General features: G+C 40.4%; 1 protein-coding gene across 5 annotated transcripts; it reads right to left on the reverse strand.

Annotated features, from left to right (window-relative positions):
• Positions 1-69: 69 nt before the first annotated feature.
• On the reverse strand, positions 70-12,231 carry LOC111332596 (uncharacterized). Of its 5 annotated transcripts, none has more exons than XM_022937959.2 (11): positions 12,014-12,231; positions 8,619-11,328; positions 8,097-8,213; positions 7,752-7,919; positions 6,863-7,017; positions 6,324-6,480; positions 6,001-6,073; positions 5,269-5,324; positions 3,950-4,075; positions 3,601-3,666; positions 70-3,093 (listed from the first exon to the last, which is right to left on the reverse strand). In XM_022937959.2, the coding sequence occupies exons 1-11, from the start codon at positions 12,172-12,174 to the stop codon at positions 2,797-2,799; spliced, it is 4,086 nt and encodes a 1,361-aa protein (XP_022793694.2). In that variant the 5' UTR covers positions 12,175-12,231; the 3' UTR covers positions 70-2,796. The 5 variants fall into 5 exon arrangements, 4 of the variants coding, with proteins under 4 accessions (XP_022793694.2, XP_088611227.1, XP_088611228.1 ...); XM_088755101.1 differs by having other exon boundaries at positions 8,619-11,532; XM_088755102.1 differs by lacking the exon at positions 7,752-7,919 and having other exon boundaries at positions 8,619-11,532.
• Positions 12,232-12,245: the final 14 nt, after the last annotated feature.

Below are 12,245 nucleotides of genomic sequence, written 5' to 3' on the forward strand. Positions count from 1 at the left end.
TGTTCCATCATTGAATCTATTCTGTTTACTTCACCAATCATATTTTTGAACTTATAACCTACCACTTCAATTTGTTACTGATTTTTAATCTCATAGAAAGTCCCTGTTAGTGCCTTTCTTCTCTTTACAACATTTCATAAAGAATTAGAATGACAAAAAATGGCTGAGTCAGTGCTTTCTGCTATAACAACATTTATAAAAGCTAACTGGTATTATGTTTAAATCACATCTGCATAGCGAACCATCCTTGCCAAAGAAAAGTTGTTGAAAATGTCACTTCATGAACAGCCCTTTCTTTTTAGCCATCAATTCATTTGATATATATTGCTATTACATAAGACGGAAGAAAGCTGCTACTTATATTCACACAGTCTTTGTAATTATTTTGGTACTCTATAACAACTATTATATTTACTGCTGCTTTCATAAAATAAAGGTGGGTTAAATTCAACTCGATCGTAGTTACCACTATGACGTTATACAAAATAAACATCTTATCCAGATTATGGAACATCTACTCGAGATAATTTTTCAGTTTAATACGTTTACCCGTGTTTCTTTGGTACACTGTTGAAGCTTAAATAATTATGTTGACCCTTCCAAGCCTCTATTCTGTGCCAGCTAAATCCTAATTAATGCCCTGACATGACCTTGCAATACCATAATTATCTTGCACTAGACACTAGTACACTCTGCGGAACTATTTTTAAATGTGTAAGTGTAATTTGCTCTAAAACAGTGCAAAATGTACTTCTGATGGGGTAGCATGTTCCTTGAAAGAGTGCCCCTTGTCATGATCTCCATTCCTGATTATGACAAACACACAAAGTCTTTTCCTTAAGGTTACTTACCACCTTCAGAGGCCGAAACAATCGTTTTTTTCTTTTATTGCACCAGATTGATGTTAGAAATTTTACCTAGCGTTTACGAAAAGAAAAATTTAAAAATCTCAAAAGGCGTCCGACTTATTTAGGAAAATGTGTTTTCAAATAAAAGTTAATAAATTAGGAAAATGTCATAATCTCGTAAATGGACGAACCCCTAGGGAAATATTCGCAGCAATTTCATGTTATTTGCATATTTATATTACCGCACACTTGACCATAGAAGTTCTCTACTGCAGGAAAGTCTTTTCCTCATGGATAAAAAACGTAAATATAAATAATTAACAATTGGTTCATGCTTTAGCGTGCACTATCGAGTTATGGAGCACGCGGGAAGTTTGGAGAGCACGAAAGAAGCGTAAGAGTTGCCCGAGGCGATGGCCGAGGGCAACTCTAGCTTCTTGAGTGCTCTCCAAACTTCCCACGTGCTCCATAACTCGATAGTGCACAGCTGAAAGCATGAACCAATTGTTTTAGAACATAGCCGGTGGAATTGTGCATCAAATGCGACGCGAAAAACGGACAACAATATCAGTTGAAGCGAATCGTGACGGTGCCGATGCCGAGTCTCCTTTTCCTTTGTTTTTCTCTTTTTCTGCCTCATTTAAGAACTCTAGCCCATGGGAAAAGGTCGAAACATTGTCTTCGTTTTCGGACTAGCAGGCCGAGTTTCTGTTTGTATCCATTATTGTCGCGAAATGTATTATTTTTTCCCCGTACTAGCAATGGCCGCTCGCGCGAAAAAAAAATTTTTCTGGCGAAGTCGGATTTGCTGACGCTATCAGCGTGCACTATCGGGATTTTGAGCACGCTTACGTATAATGAATTTGATTGCGCGACTCTGCTAGCTATGTTCTAATATAAATTAGAGAGGAGTCATTGGGCAAAGATAAAGAAAAAAACAGGCCCAAAGATGAGAGAAATGGCACCATTTTGTCAGGAAAAAACAGTTCTGGCACTCCTTTCCATGCTGGCATCCTAATTACGAACAAAGAAGGCACCAACAAATCTACATTTGTCGTACATAGGGTAAAAAACGGTTTCCTTTCAATAAGCAAGTAGGCAATCGCCTCAAATGGTATGAAATCATGAATATTCCTTAAGCTGTCTGTCGATTCGTTGTTTTGCTTTTCGGCAGTTTCCTTTTTCGCCGGAGGTTTTTCCTCTACTAACTTTGCCCATTACTTAACGTTCAACACAGCGAGATAAAGAATACTTGACAACTATGCGATACTTTTCCCGGGAAAATCTTGATCCATTGTCATTGACATTAGGAGGTCTCGTCTTCCAGTATTGGTTCGCGGTTTTAGGAGGCGAGATGCCTAAAAAATGCCTAAAAAATGCCTAAATGGTGTGGCGCTATCTGTTTACAAACCTTAGGAGCTAAAATCTCGCTTATGATTTTGAGAGGAATACATCCCCTTTGAGCGAACTTATAGGGTATGTAGATTTGACCGAGTTTCGTGAAATTTCGAAAAACATTCCAGGGATAATGACCAACGAGAGTACGTCAGGGAATTTTGATATTGAAATATTTGCAAATGGTGTCCTTTTACGCCACACGTTTCGCATATTTTACGCTGCTCCAACTTTAAATGCAGATATTTAGACAACCAATCAGAACATCGGAAAAGCCTGACACACTTTCGTTGGTTGATGCCTTCTAAATAAGACTGTACAGCCATTTTGCTCGTGCTGCGGGATCTGATACCCGATAAATTCAACAGAAGGTCGTTTTACACCTTACCGGCTCCTGACACTCCCTAAATGAAAAAAAACGCCTAAATTATATTTTTATGGTAAACTGCATTTATGAAGCTTTCTTGTGATGTATAGCTTGTTAGGGTTTTCTCGAAACTAGCGCACGTACGAGTTTTTTCTCGAATGATACCCGCGAAGGTGGGAAGTAACCTTAATGTGGATATTTTCGTTTACGGCTGCTTTTACGGACTTTGCCATGAGTCCATCTTCTAGGTGGAGCAGAGAGACAACCAGATAAAGACTCCGTTACCGAGTAATGGCCCATGGCACCAAACGAAAATGGTGCTGGACCGGATGAGTCATCAGGATCCATCCAAATAAGGTTACAATTGTTTTGCTTCACAAAGCAGTCCAACATATTTGTGATCCTTGGGTCTTTGCGGTGGCGAGAGTTCACCACAATGCACTCAACATTCTCAGATAGGCTGACTGGTCCGTGAATTTGAACCTGTCGTGAAGATATCGACTCAAATATAAGAAACCTAGTGGGTTAGTTATCAGTTCTAGCTCAGTTTGAGTTCGTGCTAGGGACCAAGAAGACTGACGAAATGATATATACAAACGTTTGAAATCAACTATCATGGAAAAAACAACAAAAACAATAACAAAAGTTAAAACAAAACAAAACATGAAGAGAAAACAAACAAAACATATTGATTTTTGAGGAGGGACGAAAATTTACAAATTTATGGCCCTCGGAGGTTCTGTGAATTCAACCCAGGCTGCAAAGGCAAGATTCGAGCATTTTCATCGCATACAAATCGATTCCTTACGATAACTTGTTTTCCTCGCTTCACATACTCAACAAGTTCAAAATGGCACATTGTTGTAGGTGAAGGCACTGTCCAGCTTATAAAAGAACATCTAATGCCGAGATTCCAGCAGAAAATACTTTCATTATGACCAACAACAAAACGGAACATTTAACACGGAACAGAGTACAAAATCCTTTTACCTCTTTGTACTGTGAGATACAGTCTGATCGATGAAATGGAACCTTTCCAGTGGCTACATCCATAATCTGGGGAATTGGAGAGAAGTGGTTGACAATTTTGTCATACATAGAACATGCAGACGTTTGTCGTATATCTTGACTCTAATAATGACTTCCACTACGGTCGTCGAGGTGTCAGTCACTAGTACCGATTTCAGTCCTTCTCTGGACTACTCTGGGCTGAACGATCACAAAACACGATAAAATGGAAAATGCTGGCACAAAAAATTCGTAATCAATGAAAAGAACGAGTAAAGGAGACAGAAAAATAGGAGCAAGTAGAATAAAATATCATATTAATATCATTCACCGCAGTTATCTCCGTGTCTGTGTATGCAAAGAGGACGTTTTCATAATGTTCACAACACGACAGTTTGACCCCTTCACCAGATGTGTCCATAGAAGCGAACGTGGTGCGAAGACGAACTTTTTTGAGCTAAAGCAAAACAGATAGGATAATTTTAAAATAAACCTCTCCCACTTATTTGGTGACATTTACACATGCATAAACCTCTCTCACTTGTTCGGTGACATTTACACATGCATAAACCTCTCCCACTTGTTTGGTGACATTTACACATGCATAAACCTCTCCCACTTGTTTGGTGACATTTACACATGCATAAACCTCTCCCACTTATTTGGTGACATTTACACATGCATTAGGTGATGTACTTATTGACTATGTGGGAGGGCCGAACAAAAATAAAAATATTTGGCTCAGGTCATGACGCACTATGCCAGAGTAACAACTGCCATTTCCCCCCCAAAGATTGACAAAGGCTTGGGACATAGAATCAATCTGAGTCCCTTATGAGGATTCGAACCTCCAGCAGTCCGTCCAAATAGAGCCTCCCCAGCGGAATAAAGAGTTTTGTGCGCTCCACTCGGTGCCTTGTTTATTTGCTACGTCCCGAGGAAAGGTGCAGTGGCAAGGCCCATTCCTTCGGTCTCACTCTCTGGTTGCTGGCTGTGAATAGCAGAGGACTGTGTCTGTTTTCAAGCAGGGATTGTATGTCTCTATGTCTAAGATACTTTTGACATTCTGGTGGAACTTGGTGAGGATTCAAACCTAAAACGTTTGAATATCAACATCAAACGCTCCGCTCGACCTGGTGAGGACTCAAAACTCACAATTTTGAATATCAACATCAAGTGCTAGACCAGCCGAGCAAAGAAAAACTCTTTAAATCAACCTGGTGAGGATTCAAACCTCATTCTCTTCAATTTCCCTTTCAAATGTTCTACCAGCTGAGCCAAAAAAAGGCACTGAGTCGACTTCCGTGAGGATTCAAACCTCGCTCTATTACATTTTGCTAAAAATGTTCAACAAGCTGAACAAAAAAATTCAATGGAATGGCCACTGATAAGTGAATTAGCTTTTAGTCGACCATGTAAGCGTTGTTAGTTTTCTTAGAACCTCGGTTATGTCATTGATGTTCGGCGGCACGCGGACACTTTTGCGTCGTACATACTGATATATGATAAGTGTATCTCCATTGCGACAAGTTACTCCACAACTTGGTGGCTAGAACACTCTCCTACCTGGTATATTTTCTTTTATTAAATGGGCGATTTATAGTTTACTTGGTGAAATTTCCTCACACAAAAGTATTCAAAAATGCTAACCTGTAGAAAAGAATCTCCATAAGGAAAACAGCTTCTCACACCACGAGGATCGCCAACTACAAAAGGCAAATAGCACAGATAAGAAGGTCTTCATACTCTCGCTTTCACAAGTATTCAGTACTCACAGCAATTTGATGAAAGAAAAATTAGTCCACTTTGGAAGAGATATTAAAAAGTAATCAAGGTTTTCATTGGCTTTGTTCCTCCTGGCTTCATGATTGGTTCCAACATCACACGCCACCTTTTTAACCAGTCAGAAACTGCACCTACGCGTGACTTGGTCACGTGCACTTTCCCGCGCTCGAAGATAGTTATGTGTATTAGCAATTGGCACGTTATGGCATTCCCTCGTGTTCCTCTGCTGAGCTGTTGTGACGCGGAATTTTATTCCAGTCTCACGACACTTAGTCGAAGACAACTCTGTTATAAAAATAATTTGGATATATCAACAAAGTTGAAATGGTAAATTGGCCACCGTAACGATTGCAAAAGGTGACGTTTCGAGCGTTAGCCCTTTGTCGGAGCGAAATAATTTGGACATATCAACAAAGTTGAAATGGTAAATTGGCCACCGTAACGATTACAATATAAAAAGGTTGATACAAGTGAACAACATATATGCTCTCACGGTTGTTCGCGAAATAGAAATATTAGAGGGTGATCAGCCTTTCCCTTAAGGTAGATACTAGGCATTCGCTGGTGTCGAAATTCAAGGGATGGTCTCATGCTCACCGATATTGAGTACACCATACTTGACTCGCTCTGACGGATTGCTGTAGTGATAAGCGCTGTTAAAAATACGATCCTAGGGGGCGAAGAAAAAGAAATATGAGAAGAAATATTTTGACGTTAAACTGGTTGAGAAGATAGTGTTACCAGTACTCGACTGATTCTTGGAACTTTCAAAGTGACTCAAGATACCGTGAACCCTCTACAGAACTTGTCACTAAAGGTTAATAAAGGATGGCGAACGAAATAGAAATGCACTCAGACGTAAAAACGAGGAAACACCTCTAAAGCTTTTTGCAATGTTTGATTATTGCTCATATTCTCACCTCCCACGACTTCCTAGCCACTACGTCCGTGGAGCCCCCACTAGTGCCAGTCTCAAAGCGGTTTCGATAATGAGTATCGTCAACCAGGAACTTTAACACTCTGTCTAGATTGATGTGAATGGTAATGGGTGCTGCACTGCGGACCCATTGCAGGGTTCTGCAAACAAAAAAATGCTTTGAATGCAAATAACAATACTGGCTGAGGTACAATTGCCAGTTTTTCGAAAGAGATTGCAAAGAAAATCTCGCTACTTTCGCACAGCGGTTGAGAACCAGCAACTGCGGAGATGGTGTCTTCTCTTGGAAAGGTGAAGCCCGAACAGGTGATTTGAATTTTCGAATATACTAGTAGAGAGTTTCTTCTTTAAATAAACAACTGCTCGTTTCAGGACCCATTTCTCTTGTACGGTTACACTTCACGACCAAGGAAAATTGTCTATCAAGAGAACCAGCTCCTAAACTGCTGTCCAATTTACCGTTGTTGGTGGGACTAGCACTAACTTCTTCCAAAACTGGTTAGTCAGTAGTATAATACTAACCTCTTTAAGTCATTTTCACTGTAACCCAAGCGCTTGACTCGTGCAAGTAAGGCGGAAGCAACTGTCTTGGAGTCCTGGGTAGAGCGTTTGATGACGTATTCTAAAGCTTCCCTTTGAGTTTCGTTCAAGATGGCCACTGACGAGATGGCACTTAACTGGAAGGAAGAAAATTCTTTCATAAAGTGATTTGGCTTTCAAACAAAGAAAACGATGTAGTAGTCTTGATTTATAATTTTGTCCCGTGCCATGCAGTACAGAGAAGATGCAGGAGACAAAGCCTACGATTTATCTTCCTTATCCCAAAAGATTAGAATGTCAAGCCATTTGCAGACGTCATTGCAAAGGCAGCACATTCTCCTCAGTTATTGGTCCGGTCTAAGGGCTTACGTTTTCGAAAGTGAAAGTGAAAGTGAATGATTCGATACCTTAATAGCAGCATAGGCTGAATTGCTAAGGTCTACAGTGTTACTAAGGTTGAGATCGGATGTCAGCATTATCAGGCGCCTCTGGCAGCCGCGTTAGTCCATGTAACGACCTCACCTTTTCACCCCACACATCCCACCCCAGGGGAGGACATCCATCACACAGTAATCTCGTGTGTGGGAAATTAACGTCTCCTACCCCTAACCCTGCAGGAGACGGGACCTCCATTAATTCGTCCTTGTCCGAGAAGACTAGAATATCTATCCATTTCATTGATGTTATAGAAAGGTAGCAAATTCTCCTCAGTTATTTTAAGACCATGAGTATTGGTCCGGCCGGGGCTCGAACCCTCGACCTCCCGCACAACACAATCCGGCGCTCTAACCAATGGAGCTAACCAGGAGGCGGTTACTTACGACAGTCAGGCCTGGTTACTTACGTCCTAACAGTCAGATATCTAACTCACGTCATGTACAGAAGGTAAGAATCCTTCGAATCTCTCTCGTGGTCCTGAGATGTCTCCATCACACTTCTGAGCATGAATAATCAGTTTACTAACTGGAAAATCCTTAAAACAGTACATACACCTTTCCAAAGGATCCTCTCCTAATGATTGGCTGTTAGTTACATACTCCTACGAGAAGACATTTAGTCAAATCACAACAGAATTCTGAAGATTCAAGGAGAAGGGAAGGTCGCTCCTGCCACTGGCTGTCAAAGAGGTGTGGGTTGAAGAACCTTAATCAACAGCTGGGTTTGCCCATTTTCGCAAGTCACACTCAAATTTCAAACGATTTAAAATTTCACCAACCTGACTGCAATGGAGTGCTCTCTGCTCACAATTCGGTGCATGGTCTATCAGTTCATTCAAAGGAAATGTCCTTAGACAGTAATAACACTGCTCCAGATCATTTGAATTCGCGGAGGTCTGAAGAAATTCATAAACAAAAAATCAAGACACTTACGTTTTGAGAAATTGCCTTAAATTGAATAGAGAAGTAGCCTGGATGTTCCCTTCCTCAAAAAGCGGAATAAAGTTTCAAAAGAAAAGAACCGGAACACCTCCTTAGTTGGAATTGGACTAAGTGATTGGTGTAAAATTTCCCTCTCAGTTTTGATTATAAATGTTTTTCTTCACTCATCTACTAAAAAAATCAACATTTTGGAGTATTTTGATTGTTATCCCGATGAGTTTAAACACAAGTGTTATTCTGTGCTCAATACATCCGCCAGGATACATGAATTGAAGGCAATTGAGGTGTTTTATCAGATTGGGGAAAATATTCTACAACTACTTAAAGTCTTCAGCAATAATTGCATATTTTTACTCTACCTGCTGAAGGCCTGAACAAACACTGGCATGTTCCACAAGGACGCTCAAAGCAAACATTTTCAAACAGTTAACACATTGTTCTTCACAGTCATGGTACGAATCCAGTGATGATGTTGTTCTGTTTAGGACGACTCCTTCAGATTCATTTGTTTCTCTATCATCATCATCTTTATCATCATCATCTTTATCATCATCATCTTTATCATCATCATTTTTATCATCATCATTGTCATCATCATCGTCATCATCATCAGCAGCATCGTCAGCATCATCATCGACCCTAGCCCCTTTAATTCTCAAAAATTCTTCGGTTTCTGGTATTTCTGACGTTCTTGTCTCTATTGAGCGTGATTGATGCTCCGGGTCAACAACTCCCAGGGATACTCTGCCGCTCAATTTGTCTACAGGCTTAAAACAAGAGAGTGAATCGTCTACAGGGGCGGTTATTTCTTCAACTGATTTACTTGGCCGTTCGCTTGTAACCTGTTTTGAGTGTTGTTTTTCGCATTTGGGAAAATGACTGCTCATCACATCTACTGGCAATCTAATTCCGCAATAAATGCAGACAGCAGATACATCTGTTAGTGAATCCGTCGAAGTACAGCCCTCGCCACTTGCCTCCGTTTCTGAACTAACATCTGAGGTACAGTTTGATGCATGCTCAATCAAAAGGGACAGATGAAAAAGCTTACGACAATTGGGGCAGAATTCATATTCATCATTACCGACATCGCCCTCAGCAGCTACAACGGCGCCAACACAGTCATCACCTCTATGGTTGTTTTGACTGCAATTTTTTTTCAGTGTATCCGAATCAATCTTACTCTCATCACTTTTGTTTTCGTGACTTCTGGTATCTCTTTTAGTTGCATTAGCTTTTTTATTTTCATCCCTTTCATGTTTATCGTGGTAGTGGTGGTCTCCACAAGTGGTGCTATCCTCGTACGTTACTCGTCTAGAATCATCAGTTTTATCACTGCTTGTACCTTCCTCGCTCTCGATGACACCACCTTTGGTAACTTCGTCATTACCACAACGACTGCTTAGTTGTTTCTCCTCAATATCAACTTCGTTATTGTTAAATGTCTCATTACTGTTACAACCATGGTCGTTAATTTCGGTTTCTTCGAAATTCTCATTATCTCTATCAGAACCTTCATCGTCACCAGTGTCGTCTTCCTTATTAAGATCTCCATGCAGTGACTCGAAATCTGAGCCCATTTCTTCTTCCTTGCATTCAGCGACGTGACTCACTAACTCTAATATGGGAAACTCTCCTTCACATTTTGGACATAGTTCTTTCTCAACTCTTGGAGGATCTTCAATAAAATCAGACCTGTCTGCTTTGGTTGACGAGAAAGAGGAGGCATCATCCTCCTGAGAGACTTCCTCAGCTACCCGCCTAGAAATGTCTTTGCAGAGGCTGACATGGTCCACAAGTTCCAGTACCTCAAAATGTCCTCCACAGTAAGGGCACGCTTCACGCGTGTTTTCCGTATCATCTGAGGCTGCGCATGCACTCAGCTTGGAACATTCAGACACATGTTCAATTAGCTTAGAGACTGGTAGAAATTTGGAACAGAATGTGCATCTTTCTTTGGATTCTTCTCTCTCAAGGGCAGATTCACTTTCAGGTGGTAAAATGGATTTGGTAACTTTACTGAGAGAGTCGGAACTTAATTTTTGGGTTTTCAGGGTTGGACAAAAGATCTTTGTTCCTGGGCCCTTTTCTACCCGCACATCCTTTCCCCTCCTGGAGTCGCAACTTGTAACACTTGACTTATCAACGATGTCTGTTTCAGTACATTTTCCTGAACGGTTACAAGAAGTTTTCATAATTCCAGGTGTTTTCTTGTCGCATGATTCATCATATACTCCTGTCATTTTTATAGTCCTGTCTGATTTATGTGCTACACTGTCAGCACTGGTATCTTTTGTACATGTTTCACCTTGTAACAAGTTAACTAACGAATTTTGAATCTCAACATTAATTTCCTCTCCGATCTGAATAGTATCAAGTGGAAGCGATGATAAAGAAATATGATCCTGACTCTTAGCCTCTTGACTTTGACCTTCACAAACTGCTTCATGCAAAGACATAGTCACACGAGGAATCCATTTCTCACAGTGAGAACACTTACCACAGTCAACGCCATCTCCAGTTGCACTGTCAACACGTGTTCGTTTGGGCTCTAAATTATTTGCTACATTTTCTAGTGGTCGAGGAGAATCACGGTCTACAATCGTTTTACATACTCTCGGTACATACGACCCCGAATGACTTCGATTAGACGAGGAGATCAAGGAGTGTAATGTTGAGGTAGTGGTGTGCGCTTCACCCGGTTTTCCGTGTCTTTCATCAAAATTATTCGTTTGATCAACACTTGTATTGCCGTCACTCGAGCCAGCTAGAGCAGATATCTCTGTGTCAGTATCACTACTATAGACGTAGACACTTTCCATACTTTGTTTATTATTTTGATCTGGGTATTCTGTAAGAAGCTGTTTATTATCAAAGATCTCCTTATCTCGTAATTTAAATCTCACTTTTTTAACACTGGTGGATTGAACGTCAGGTTTACGCTTCCTTTTAGCGTCAGTATCTGTCTTGATTTGCTGATCTTTCTGAACAACACCTGGTGTGCTTTCGAGTATCTTTGTGTTGCTTTGTTCGAAAGGTTGTCCTGGTTTGTATGCAAACTTTTTAATTCTTGGAAATGGAGAAGAAAAATACTTAAAAGAGATGACCTCCGGGTTTAATTCAGTAGACTTAGTTAGCAAAATAACATCATCATCTTCTAGTAAAGTGGACTTTCCCTTCTCAAGTTTTATCACACCTTCGCTCTTTTTAGAGGATATCCATGTTCCATTTGAACTGTGATCTGTTATTAGTACTTGACTCTTAGCTTCATCACTACATCAAGTCATAAATTAAGAACAGATCGTGATGAAAAAATCATTTAGACAAAAACGAAAGCACTACAGCTGTAGTACCACGCTGCATGCCTCACTTTGGCATCGGGACTTGACTACGAGGTAAATGTAAATGTTGTTTTATGGAGGGTTCAGAACATTTAAGCTGGATTAAATAAAAAGGAATGACCGAAAAGATGAAATACAATTAGAGTTGCACAAAAGTCACTGGATTAGGCGTGATCAGTCTGGTTGAGATGTACGTAAAGTTGTATAAAAACTTCCTCAAGGTTATGAGGAAACCTCGTGCTGTCAGAACTCCCGATATCTTTAAATCGCTTTGGGATATTATAAGAAGCCCTGCTATCTCTACATTAATTGCAATCAACCCAGACTACCAGCAAATTGTTGGATGGAACTTAAACCAAACAATTTCAATCTATTTGAAGACAGATCGATAGTGCTCTTCCTAATAATCTCACCTAGCTCGAGAATCATCTTCGCTTGAGATGTTCAACCTACAGTGCACATTGCTCACATGGCTGTCCTTTAAAGTGATGTTACAGAGTGGTGATCGACCAATCTTGAATGGACCTGTCACGCGAAGATCGTAATCTTTGTCTAAAAGGTTGGAATCCAACATTACTGTTGTATTAGTCGACAGATGATTTCTTTTCTTCTACGACTTCTAACTCATTCAGCGGCTATGTCTGC

The sequence above is a fragment of the Stylophora pistillata genome, chromosome 3 (genome assembly GCF_964205215.1).
Source record: "Stylophora pistillata chromosome 3, jaStyPist1.2, whole genome shotgun sequence".
NCBI lineage: Eukaryota > Metazoa > Cnidaria > Anthozoa > Scleractinia > Pocilloporidae > Stylophora > Stylophora pistillata.